General features: G+C 41.0%; 1 protein-coding gene across 6 annotated transcripts in view; it reads left to right on the top strand.

Moving 5' to 3' along the window:
* Positions 1 to 12,718, top strand: part of MAST2 (microtubule associated serine/threonine kinase 2) — a 372,012-nt gene that overhangs the window by 191,287 nt on the left and 168,007 nt on the right. For 4 of the 6 annotated variants that reach the window (XM_037907057.2, XM_043521549.1, XM_037907059.2 and 1 more), the window contains one exon: positions 6,542 to 6,748. The exons of the other annotated variants lie outside the window; for them this stretch is intronic. In XM_037907057.2, the coding sequence (XP_037762985.1) occupies positions 6,542 to 6,748 (207 nt within the window). The remainder of the gene's footprint in view (positions 1 to 6,541; positions 6,749 to 12,718) is intronic. 6 annotated transcript variants of the gene reach the window in all.

The raw sequence follows: 12,718 nt of genomic DNA, 5'->3' as shown, positions 1-12,718 counted from the left end.
GGATCTGGAAATGAAGAAGAATAATGCCTTTTCAGTTTGTGGTATTTTTTTAATAAATGGATGAGAGAGATTTTACATTCTAACTATACTCCTCCCTTCAACTCGGAAGAGAAACACTCACAAGCAGTAGATTAAAAATAACCTAGTGCTCTTAAATTGATATGAGGTGCTGAGTCAGGAGCTGGAATGTGTGGAGTTGCACCTACAGAGGCTCCATAGCAGCGTTGCCAGTAGTATATGGGGCTTGCTGAAATTATTTGAAGTATAGTTTGTAAAGGGGAAATTGGTACATGAGAAGGATCTTAGGATTGATCTGTGTGTTTGAGGAGGTTCTTAGCAATATTTTAAAAATGGGGAAAATGTTGTATGTAGATTTTTAATTAAAATTTGCCACTATTTAATCTACCTAATTTTCATACCAGGACCATCATAAAATTATTATTATATAGTGTACATGTAAATATAGTTGGGGATTGGTCCTGCTTTGAGCAGGGGGCTGGACTAGATGACCTCCTGAGGTCCCTTCCAACCCTGATATTCTATGATTCTATGATCTCTCCTTCACTCTCCACCAGAGAACTGGGATTCTGGTTTGTTTGGGGTTTTTTGTTTGTTTGTTTTTTGCTGTTGGTGGTGCTAATTGTGGGAAGGTGGCTGGATTTTTCATTTTGCTCTGATGGTGCTGAGGTATGTGGTAGTCCTGACGTCTTCCAGATTTGAGGATCAGTAGTCAAGAAAACTCCATCTCCTGGGTGTATAGGTCTCATTTTTTAGGTTGACAATTCCATTGTTCCCGTGGAACATAGCTGTCAGTGGAGGTCATGATCCTGTAGAGCAGTGGTCCCCAACCTTTCTGTGGGAATAGCACATTCCTATTCCCAGAAGACTGTGGCACCCCGCCACCGAAATGCCGCCAAGAAGCGGCAGCGGAAAGAAGCACCGCCGAGAAACGGCAACACTTCTCGGCAGCATTTTGAGCGGCGCAGTGTCCTGCGGGCGCACACAACTGCCCTGGCGGGCGCCATTGCACCCACAGGCACTGTGTTGGGGACCCCTGCTGTAGAGAGAGGCATTTGTCTGATAACTTGGATTGCTTCCATGGAAGGCTTTAAAGATGAGGACCATAACTTTGAATTTGACCTGCTATCCAATGAGGAACCATAAATGGTGGTTATGGTTATAAATATTTGAAAATGTTAAATACTCCTTTAAAAATACACCCAATCTCTTAGACACAGTGTTTTAATTAAAATCTGGACAAGATGTTCATGTGGAATGTTAGTTTGGAAAGCTAACTTTCTGCAGATAATGGATTTCAGGAAAGACGGACAGTAGTTTGTGACAACCATGCAAAATAGCATGAGTTTGATTTGAGCTAATGATAGAAATTACCATTCAAAAACTAAAATGCAAGACTCAGCGATTTAAGGGATGCAAGGGAACCTCTTGAGCCCTACAAAAGATTATTATCGTAGTGTAGCCTTGTGTTTTTCTAGTGTCATCAATATCCTTTGACGGTTTGTTCTAGTGCCAATTTGTCCTTGTAGTTTTGAAGTTCATAAAGAAGGAAAAGAAGAAATAGCTAGAACATAACCTGATTATGTATTTGTTCCTGATATGTTTAACTTGTGTGTAAAATTCATAGTTTAACAAATTAACGCATTATGAATGTTTTAAGATGGAAGTTCTGTAGATTCTTACATGGTTTGATTTCCCAAAATGGGATAGTTAGCATGTTTCCTCCCCAGTAAAGAGCAGCTGTTCTTTGCACTGCTCATGACTTTCCCAGAGACTCTGGGTGGGAGCAATAACTGTATTCCTATCACAGGATGAATTTTTGAGCTGGTATGTGAGATTTCTGCCAGAGTTTTTTCCAGTATGCCATCTCTCTCTCTCTGGTTCTGCATTTTTCTTGTGATTCACTAAGAGTGAACGTGACACTGCTGTCTGAAGCCCAGAAAAAGTTTGCCACTGATTTGCTGTGCTCTAAGTGTGAGTGATGTCAGTAGTACATTGCTGTCTGTATGACGGATCAGATTGTTTAGTTTGTATCTTTGGCTTCTCAGTACTACTGCTGCATACTGTTGGTCTTCATTTCCTGTTCATGGATGCTAGAAATAGACTTGTGGAAGACTTCTTTAAAAATAATTAGATTTTGATATGAGCTGGCTGATTAGTCTGGACTGTTACTGAATTCATAAAGTCTGTGGTGACACTGGGGATATTTGAAGAGCTCTGTATTACATTGATTGTTCTGTACTCTGCACTGGAGTGATAACAGCGGGTTCTCCTTTCTGGCTTTAAACCTCTTATTCTGAGAAGAAACAGTGTATCAGAAAGTACAATGATGAAACGGAGGCAACATAGACTTGGAGCCCCATCTCTGCGGATCCAGTAAGGACTGTTATGAAAAAAAATTACAATTTAGCATTGCATATGAAAACTATCAGGGAAAATACCCAGAATTTTTCATGGCCAACAAATGTCATCTTAATTTAACTTAGAAGAGGATTAATCATTGAAAGAGCATTTTATCAGTGTCAAACTTTTCATTTAGCTGTACATAGGAAATATTATTTTCCAAAACTCTGTGGTGAGTGATGTACTGGAAGTAAAAGTGTTGCCAGATAAATGCAATCTTTTATAGTTTTAAAAATAATTGTTTAAATAGGCACCTAATATATGTTTAGTATTGTATATGGCATTAACTGCTATGGTAAAACTGAACACTTGTCATACTCTGTGCTTTTTGTATTCTTTTATTTAAAAAACAGGGTTATTTAAACAGATTAAAAGGGAAATAAACTTTAATCTATCAGAATAAGAGCAGTGAGAAAGCTCAAAGCAGCTGAAGCCCCCCTTCCTTTTAAAATAATACATTCCAAATATTTTAGGTGAGATGAGAATCTTTTTGCTGAATTACCTGAAATTTTCATCTTAGTGTACAAATCTAGGCATTTTAAGTATACCGATTTATGGAACGTATTTTATTTTGATACTTACCTCCTTTGTAAAGCGCTTTGAAATCTTCTGATAAGCACTAGGAGCAAGTCATTATTAGTGTTATTTTGATCTTAAAAATTAAAGAAATTTTATATAAAGAGTACGGATGTAAGCATGGAGGCTAAGTGAATCTGTGTTATGTAGTTCATGATGAAGGAAGAGGACGAGGAGAAGAGGAAGGCTTAACCTTTCTGTCAGCAGATTGTAAGCCCCATCAGCTGTTTAAGTACATATTGCTAGTGGGGATTTCCAGAAACTAAGGGTTGCTTACTGATCAGATGCATTTGGTTTCATTAGGGAATTTTAAAGCAGGCAACGTTAGCAGCTCTGGATAATTTCAGTACTTTAACACGCAACATTTGGGCCCAAAAGAACAATAACCAAAGTCTATCCTAAATTTTCATACTACTGTATTTAATGTTTTGAACAGGACAGATGAAGCTCTTGTATGTATGTATTACCAAAAGCAAAGTAGGTTAATATCTATGCCCAGTTAATACAACATATGTTGTTTATTATTTGTATAATAATACCACCTTGTAGCACCCAGAAGTCCTAGCCAGGACCCCATTGTGCAAGGCTCTGTACAAACACGGAACAAAGACACAGTCCCTGCCCCAAAGAATTTACAATCTTGTACAGTCTTACCGTCTGGTATAGTACCTATCACTCCTGTCTACAACACAATTCTTGCTGCATCCCCCAAACTAAAATAATTAATAATTGAGCGTTCATTGTACATGTAAGGATTAAATTTTGGGGATTGGGTACAAAATTTTTCATTTTGTGATATGTAAAATCTTGATTGAGGATCATAGTTTTAATATAAGGGTGGCATTTATGGTTTATATTTAATTATTTAAAATTTGTCTTTTAATTCTGGTATAACAGCTCATGCATCTTTGGGTTGGTGGGGAAAAAATTATTATACTACCTAATGTGAAATGCAAAATATTCCAATTGTAACTTCAGATGAAGTTGATTTATTGTTGGTCATGATGAAAATCCTATCCAAATTAGTTTTCAAGAAACGTAAGTGGTCAAAACAATAGTTCTCGGTATTAATGCGTAGCTGTTAAGGCAAATTCGATACTGAGTTCTGTAAACAGGGCTAGCAGACCTGTGGTGTTGGTAGCAAATGCAGTATTTTTCTTCAAAGAATATTTTTTGGAATACTTTGTGAAGGATCCCACCAGCCAGCCAGCATTTGTACTAGACTTTGGCCGGTTTTGTGTCACTAAGGAGTGCAGCATTGGACCTTAAAATACGTTCAGCTGTTTGGAGTGTAGTAACTCATGTTGCTATAGTTATGATATTCTCTTATGTAAATATACACAGACTATTTTCCTTCAGCGTGCTAAAAATCTGGGGTAAAAGACTTTCATATCATATTAGAAATTAATACGTTTAAATTATTTTAATAGCCCAGACATTTATTTCTTTATCATAGAATCATAGATTAGGGTCTAAAGGGACCTCAGGAGGTCATCTAGTCCACCCCCCTGCTCAAAGCAGGACCAACCCCAACTAAATCATCTCAGCTGGGCTTTGTCAAGCCGGGCCTTAAAAAACTCTAAATGCGGAGATTCCACCACCTCCCTAGGTAAAAACAACAAGGACTCCTCATTGTTTTTGTGGACATAGACTAACACGGCTACCCCTCTGATACTTGGCTCCCTAGCTAAAGCATTCAAGTGCTTCACCACCCACCTAGTGAAATAGTTTTTCCTAATATCCAGCCTAGATCTCCCCCACTGCAATTTGAGACCATTGCTCCTTGTTCTGTCATCTGCCACCACGGAGAGCAGCTGAGCTCCATCCTCTTTGGAATCCACCTTCAGGTAGTTGAAGGCTGCTATCATATCCCCCCTCACTCTTCTCTTCTGCAGACTAAATAAGCCAAGTTCCCTCAGTCTCTCCTCGTAAGTCATGTGCGCTAGCCCCCTGATAATTTTTGTTGTCCTCCACTGGACTCTCTCCAGTTTGTCCACATCCTTTCTATAGTGGGAGGCCGTTGATCACTACCTGTTGAGCTCAATGATCTAGCCAGCTTTCTATCTACCTTATAGTACATTCATCCAATCCGTACTTTAGAGAAATGAGCACACAGTTGGGAGTCTTCCTAATTCTAATCCTGGTCCTGCAATTGATCTACTGTGATTGGTCACGTAACTCCTCTGTGCCTCAATTTTCCCATCACTGAAATTAGAATATCTACTTCACAGTGCTGTTATCAGGCTAAATTAGTTAATGTTTGTAAAGCACTTTGAAGATGTTTTAAATGTTTTCTATTTAAGGATCTGTGTAATTTACTTTTCACAGAAAGTACAGTAACTCCTCACTTAATGTTGTAGTTATGTTCCTGAAAAATGCGACTTTAAGCGAAACGATGTTAAACAAATCCAATTTTCCCAGAAGATTTAATGTAAATGGGGGGGGGGGGGTTAGGTTCCAAGGAAATTTTTTTGCCAGACAAAAGGTATTATATACATAAATAGTATAAGTTTTAAACAACTTTAAACAAGCAATTTAATATTATACTCAGTGATGATGTTTTTGAAGCTCTTCTCTCCAGCCTCCTGAATGATGGCAGAGTTCAGTCCCAGTTAAGGGTGAAAAATTAGCAGGTGCTCTGCACCCACCGGCAGCGAAGCTCCCCCCGCCCCTGCCTCGCCACCTCCTTCCCCAAGAGTGCTGTGTCCCCGCTCCTCCCGCTCCCTCTCAGAAAATCCTAAGCACCACCAAACAGCTGTTTGGCGGCGGGGGAAGCTCTGGGAGGGACGAGGAGGAGTCGGAGAAGAGGAAGTTGTGCAATGCTCCCTTGTAAAGTCGCTGCTCTTCCAGAGAATCCTACAAGCAGTGGACGGAGCAAGCAGCCAGACGACGTTATAAGGGAGCATTGCACAACTTTAAAGCAGCATGTTCCCTAATGGAGCAGGGATGTAACATTGAAACAACGTTAAGCGGGAGGACCTTAAGTGAGGAGTTACTGTATTTCTAACACACCTATGTATGAGAAACAAGGTGGGTGAGGTAATATCTTTTACTGGGTCAACTTCTGTTAGTGAGAGATACAAACTTTTGAGACACACAGAACTCTTCTTCAGGTCTGGGAAAGGTACTCCCAGTGTCACAACAAAATGCAAGGTGGAAAAGCTTGTTTACCATGAGGTGTTCCAATAAAAGATATTACCTCCCCCACCTTCTCTCTCTAATATCGTGGGACTGACACGGCTACAGCTACACTGCATATTATCTTACGTTTGGCATGGAAAATTTGGCCAGTTCAGGATCAAATAATTCCACGGTGAAAAAATAATGTTAAGTTAGTGTTGCATTGGCTACCAGTAACATTTTGGTTATTTCAACGTAACAGTTGTACAAGTTCAGGTGTTGATTAAAATGATGACTTTTGACCACTTAGTTTATTAAATTACTTTAATAGAAAAACTTTTAAATAACTTTTATTTTTTTAAAAATAAAAAAGCAATAACACATGACGTTGACACTGATTATTTCTACTGTGGTACCTTGTCAGAATCTCCTCTCCTTTGTACTCCCACTGCCGAGGAAGTGAAGTTCATCAGCACATGTTCTCTCCTACATCTGCTCCAGGTCTACAACACCTTAAAATCCCATTTAGTGCGGATTGTGCTCTTGCGACTTCTCCTTTAGTCTTTTACCTGAACCCACAACCCCAGAGCAACCCTGCTAGTCCCTGCTACAGCAATCCGCTACAGTGGAGGTAAGGAAAAACCTAAAGTAGGAACAATTAACAATTTGATTCCAGTGTAACAACTTATAAACTTCTCATTAGTTAATTCAAGAGAATAACATCTAAAAAAGATAAACAGACTTTGTGTTTATATTTAACTGTATGGTGTTCAGGTCTGTTTTGCATGTTTGTCCAAACTGTTAGTTCACCTACAGGTAAAGGTCTAGAATAAGGAAAAAAGCAATATACGTACATACATACTAACTAGCATACTACATGAGTTTAGAAACTAACTCTTCATTGTTATTGCCTATAATGTTGTTCAGTTCCTTAAACCTTGTCGTGCTATTGCAGAACAAATGGTATGTAAGAGTTCTCTTAGTTCTTCGAGTGATCATCCCGTGTGCGTGCCACTCGAGATGTGCATGTGCTTGAGACTGGAAGATTTTTGCTAGCAGTGTCTTTTGGTTCACACTTCTGCCCTTCTCCTCGTGTTTCAAACCGAGGTCATGAGTGGCAGCATGGGCTGACTACCTCTACAGTTTCATTCTACTGCCTATGGTCTGAGACTGAACCTCTTCAGTGTCTGCTGTGTTAGCTAGCATTCTTCTTCAGAACTTTGTCGTTAGTTTTAAATAATTTTAAAAACCTGTTCGTAGAAAGTTTCGTAGTCCTGAGGGCTTGGGTGTCCTGTCCTCCCCACCCCCATACCCCTGGGGGGGTGCCTAGTATGCCCAGGATCCTGAGATTCAAAGACTGTGTGGCCTGCCAGGGATGACCATGACACATGCCTCCATTGCCTTGGGGATGCTCATATCCCTTCTAAATGCAGCATCAAGCCCATGAGCACAGGCTTAAAAGATTCCTGATGGACTGTGCTTTAAGGCCCCAGTTCAATCCCGGCCAATCAGACCTCCATGTGCATCAGATGGAGGCACCGTGAAGCACCCATCCAAGGACAGTGGTCTCCAGCTTTGGGGAGAATCTTGGCAAACAAGATGGCTCTTCCAAACAAAGGTATGAGGAGGGTAAGAGCAAACATTCTTACAAGAAACATGAGATATCTCCCTCCAAGTCATCATCCAAAACGAGGACTTCCTCTCTGATGCTGTCTAAGTCCAGTAAAACTTTGCACCCTGGCACCGGAGTGTCAGGAGCTCACAAGGAGTACAGTTCTGATTTCTTGGTACTGAAAGGCAAGAATGCCCTGAAACCAGCCCTACTTGATGGAGTGGGCCCAAGATTGGCACTGGTGAAGAAAAGAAGGCAGCAGATGCCTCCTACATCATCAGTACCATGAAATGAGAAGGGATTGTTGATACTCAAGACTAGGGCAAAGCCAGTACCACTGGTGCCAATAAGGGAAAGAAGCCTGGTCCGCTGTCTTGTGTGGGGGGCTAGATACACTGCTCCAGAGGACGCTGCTATCTACATGGATCCAGAATTGCCAATACTGTTGGATGAGGTACTAGCCAGTGATGTCCTCACACCATCAGTTCGCCACTCTGCAGTACCGTCGTCCAGCTGACGCGTAATAAGATCTCCAGTGCCAATGGCACTGTGGATCAGCATAGAAGGCTCCTTCTCCTTAGTGTCAGCGGGAGAGCTTTACCACACCATCAAGATGGGGTTCAGCCCTGACAGAGGGTCCAAGATTTCATGTTCCTTTGCTCTCACACAGGAGGGACTGTGCACACCTTGGGACCAATGGTATCCCCCTCCATGGGGACTGCCCCATTTCCTCTATGATTCCTCACATTGGCTTTACTGGGGGGTTCCTGGGATACATATATGTGACATCCTGAATCTGTAAGGTCATACTAGAAGTCAAGACAAGCTTCCCCACACAGAGAAGAACTTCAAACCCTCAGGAATTATCTGAGGAAGACGAGCAACCTGACAGACTAGGCAGAACAATTCACCTGGGCAAGGCTATCATCGCCCGCAAATGGGATGGTCGCACCGGCTTCGCTGTCACCGCCCAACTGCTACAGGCAGTGCCAGCACCTCCTGAGGAGAATTTGCAGACTTTCCAAATTTCCCTGGAGGAAGTACAGGACACCCCTCATAAGCTATTAGATATCCTCCAGATTGCTGGTTCCAGTAAGATGGAACAGCCAGTTCTTGAGGCTATCTTCGAACTGGCCAAGATGGTCTGGCGTACTCCAGCCACTTGTTCTCCCACTGCAAAGAGAACAGAGAGGGAATACTTTGTGCCACCTAGGAAAGCAGAATACTTATTTTCACACCCTGCTTTGAATTCTCGAGTGGTGCAAACTGCCACCCAAAAGGGCAAGCAAAACTACTCAAGATTTACATCCTCTGATAAGGAGGTCAAATGTTTAGACCTCTTCAGAAGAAAGAACTTCACTTTGGTGAGCTAAGAGTTCCACATAGCAAACTGTCAAGCTTTACTGTCAAAGTATGATTTTTATTAATTATAATAAGTTCTTGGAATTCACCTACAAACTCCATCAAGAAGATAGACTTTAATTCCCAGCAATTATCAATGAAGGTAAATTGCTGGCTAGATTGGCTGTCCAGGCCTTAGTGGGTGCAGCAGATATAGTCTCCTGCTTGATTGCAATGTCCATAGTAATAAGACAGGTTTTATGCCTCCAAAACTCCAGATTTCCCAGGAAAGACCAACCCACTATGGAGGATCTGCCTTTTAAGGGAAATAACATATTCAATGAGGACAAAAATCAGTCATTGCATTCCCTCAAATACTCAAGAGCATCCCTTCACTCGCTGAGTGTCTATACCCTAGCACCATGCAAGAAATATCCCAAGACTCAGCCCTATATACAACAACCAGACCCTTAACCATTCTACCATCAGAGTGCTTATGAATGACCTCTGAAATGCCAGAGAATGCAGCATAGTAAGCATAATGTCGTGCCTTCATTCTCCTTCCAGTCCTAGCACCCACCAAAAAATCCTTTTGACAGGACTTTTGAGAGTTGCAAAGCAGCCCCACTTCCACATTTACCTTGTCCAGATTTGTGCACCCCATTTGGTGGCCACTTGTTCCATGCTTGGCACCTCATAACATCAGATAGATGGGTTCTGGAGATTATCATCACTGGTTATACAGTAGAGGTATTCTCCCTTTCCCATCCCTCTTGAAGGATGCCTCTCATGAGAGGTTCTTCAGACAAGAAGTAGACTGCCTACTCCATCTGGGAGCCATAGAACTGGTACTAGCTCAGCATGGGGGAAAAAGGTTTTATTCAAAATATTTCCTCATCCCCCCAAGAAGAAAGGAAGCTGGAAGCCCATGCTAGATCTCAGACAGCTGAATTCAATTTTATTTGCTGCCTGAGATTCGGAATGATCACCCTGGCCTCTATAATCCTATCATAGAACAAGGGTGACTGGTTCACAGTTCTTGGTTTAAAGGATGCTTATGTTCACATAGATATCCGGTCTGCACACAGAAGATTCCAGTGATTTACCAGGGGCCTAGAACATTAACAGTTCAGAGTGCTGCCCTTTGGCCTTTCAGCAGCACCAAGGGTATTCACCAAGGTGCAATCAGCAGTGGCAGTCCACTGCTGTTCTCAGGGCTTGTCAGTGTTCTGCTACCTCTACAGCTGGTTGCTCCCGGGGAAGTCGTATCAAGAGGCTTGAGTGACAACCTTGTCCCTGCTCTGTCTCCTGCAGTGTTTAGGGCTCAAAGTAAACTTTAAAAAGTCCATTTTAGTTCTCACAGTTGGCCTACTGTGCATAAGGATGGAGACGTTGGCGCAGCCCAGTTGTTGGTCAGTTTCTGGTTTCTGAGGAAGTCAGTCATTGGAGAGAATGACACATGGAACTCATTTTGGTAATACACAGAGTAGAGCAAAGGGCATGTTTGAAGGTGACCAATGAAATGGTGATAAAGCTAAAATGTTGTTTTTTATCTTGTTTCAGTTTAAAAAAATATACAGTACTACAGGGCAAATACTGGGTAACATTCAAATATAATAAGTGTAGTTTAATGCTGTTAAGCATCAGAGTTAGACTGGTAAACTGGTAAGCAGCAGGTGGAGTTATCTATATTAGACTAGTGTTAAATTTCATTGAAATGAATTTTTTTGGCATGGTGGCTAATAGTATTAAAAAAAAAAAAATCAAACCATAAGACATTTTTGCAAGATACAGTGCTTTTTCCTGTCAGTCAAAAATTTTCAGGGGTCTCAGCCATTAGACATAAATGGATCAGTGAATAATTTTCATGATAGGAATAGTCCCTGTAAATGTCTGTCTTGAGTTCTATTTCAGCTTTACCCGGGGCTGTTCATGGTTAGAATAACGTTCACATATGCAGACCTTCTGGACATCTGCTCTCTGGATACCAGACAGTTGATGATTCAGGGATGTGTGGCTGCATTATAAAAGCTCAGCTCTATAATAACTTTTTATTTGTTGTTCTTCGTAAGTTTTTGCTTTCACCTGTGCAGCTCTTGATCCTGTTTTATCCTATCCTTCTTTGTTGTAGTTTTGTTTACTTGGTTACCATACCAGCTATGGGTATTCTCACTGCTGAGTTAGAGCAAAGGTTCATCCCGGTAAGCTATTTACTGTCACTGATCCAGTCGGTTTAAAGCACTTAGGTCGGTCAGGTTGGGGTGAGTTCCCCTAGCTGTGGATTAGGAGTTGCATTTTCCAGTAACTAAAAAGTGTACATTTTAATGTTAGAAGTTTATTACATTTGGCCATCGGTAATCCATTTTCCCCTTCTTTTTCTTTCAACTATTTCATGATGCTTTTAGTCTTTCTGCATGGACAGATGAGTGGCTGTTGTACAGCTGACGTCAGTGCTAGTGATGGAGGCTGTTGGCTTCAGAGAGAAGCAATCTAATTAGGAATAGAAATATTGTGTACCTCAGGTTTAACAGAAAATAAAAGTGAGCTTCTTTATGATCACGAAAAGGGGCTCTGAGGTGGCACACCCAGAGTAGTAACTGAGAGACACTGACAATGGGTAAATTAGGTAAGTATTATTGATGTTATGTACGTGATTTGGGATCATTTTTAGATGCAAGTTTATCAACAGGACGAGGGTGAATGGTCTCAAAAACACTAAATGGATGTGTTGAGTGTATTTTTGTTGTTTGGGTTTGGCAAATGCTTCTCTGGGTACGAGGCAACTCAGATTACCAGATGACACTTGGCCATATTTCACAACCGTACCTTAGTATGAGTTGGCCACTCATTGTAAAGCCAAATTTATCCTTATGCCAAAGAACCTGGTTTTATTGCACTACTTGACATTAAATTGTTTTAAAAGATGTTATGCATTAAATTGTCATCAGATAAGATGAATCTTGAGATTATAAAAAAAAACAACCCGCGTGTTATTTGTAACTACTTCTTGCAGCAAGACACATTTGAGCTTAGACCGCTTTAGAAAGATACATAGGTATTCATGTGATAAAAGCAGATAGGAGAGTTAAGTGTTTCAGTTTAGGCCTCGCTCAGTGTGGGGCTATAGTTCCAAAAGTAGGTAAGATTAAATGTTAGTGGGAATGAGAGAGGCTTTAATTAATCTTTCCTTGCAAGTTGAAGGGGAGGAGTGAATGGGTGGCAGCAGTATCAGACAGAATATCCCAATGGGTGTTTTTCCTACCCTGCTAGCTATGATTTTATGAAATGGTATGCAATTATAATTCTGTATTCTACAATTCTTTGTTGTAAGAGTGTGTGTCTCTCTCTCCCCCCCACCCCCCATATTCTGGCTTTTAAAAATATTTAGGGATAATATCTTTATTAATGGCAGAGAGTCCCATGGCACCTTATAGACTAACAGACGTATTGGAGCATAAGCTTTTGTGGGTGAATACCCACTTCGTTGGAAAGCTCATGCTCCAATACGTCTGTTAGTCTATAAGGTGCCACAGGACTCTTTGCCGCTTTTACAGATCCAGACTAACATGGCTACCCTTCTGATCTTTATTAACGTTATGTAGTTTTGCAAAATAGCCATGAACATTTATTAGTATAGGCATAAAATCT

Source organism: Chelonia mydas, chromosome 8 (genome assembly GCF_015237465.2).
Source record: "Chelonia mydas isolate rCheMyd1 chromosome 8, rCheMyd1.pri.v2, whole genome shotgun sequence".
Taxonomy (NCBI): domain Eukaryota; kingdom Metazoa; phylum Chordata; order Testudines; family Cheloniidae; genus Chelonia; species Chelonia mydas.
The sequence above is the reverse complement of the archived record's forward strand: the minus strand, read 5'-3'. Positions and strand labels throughout refer to the sequence as shown.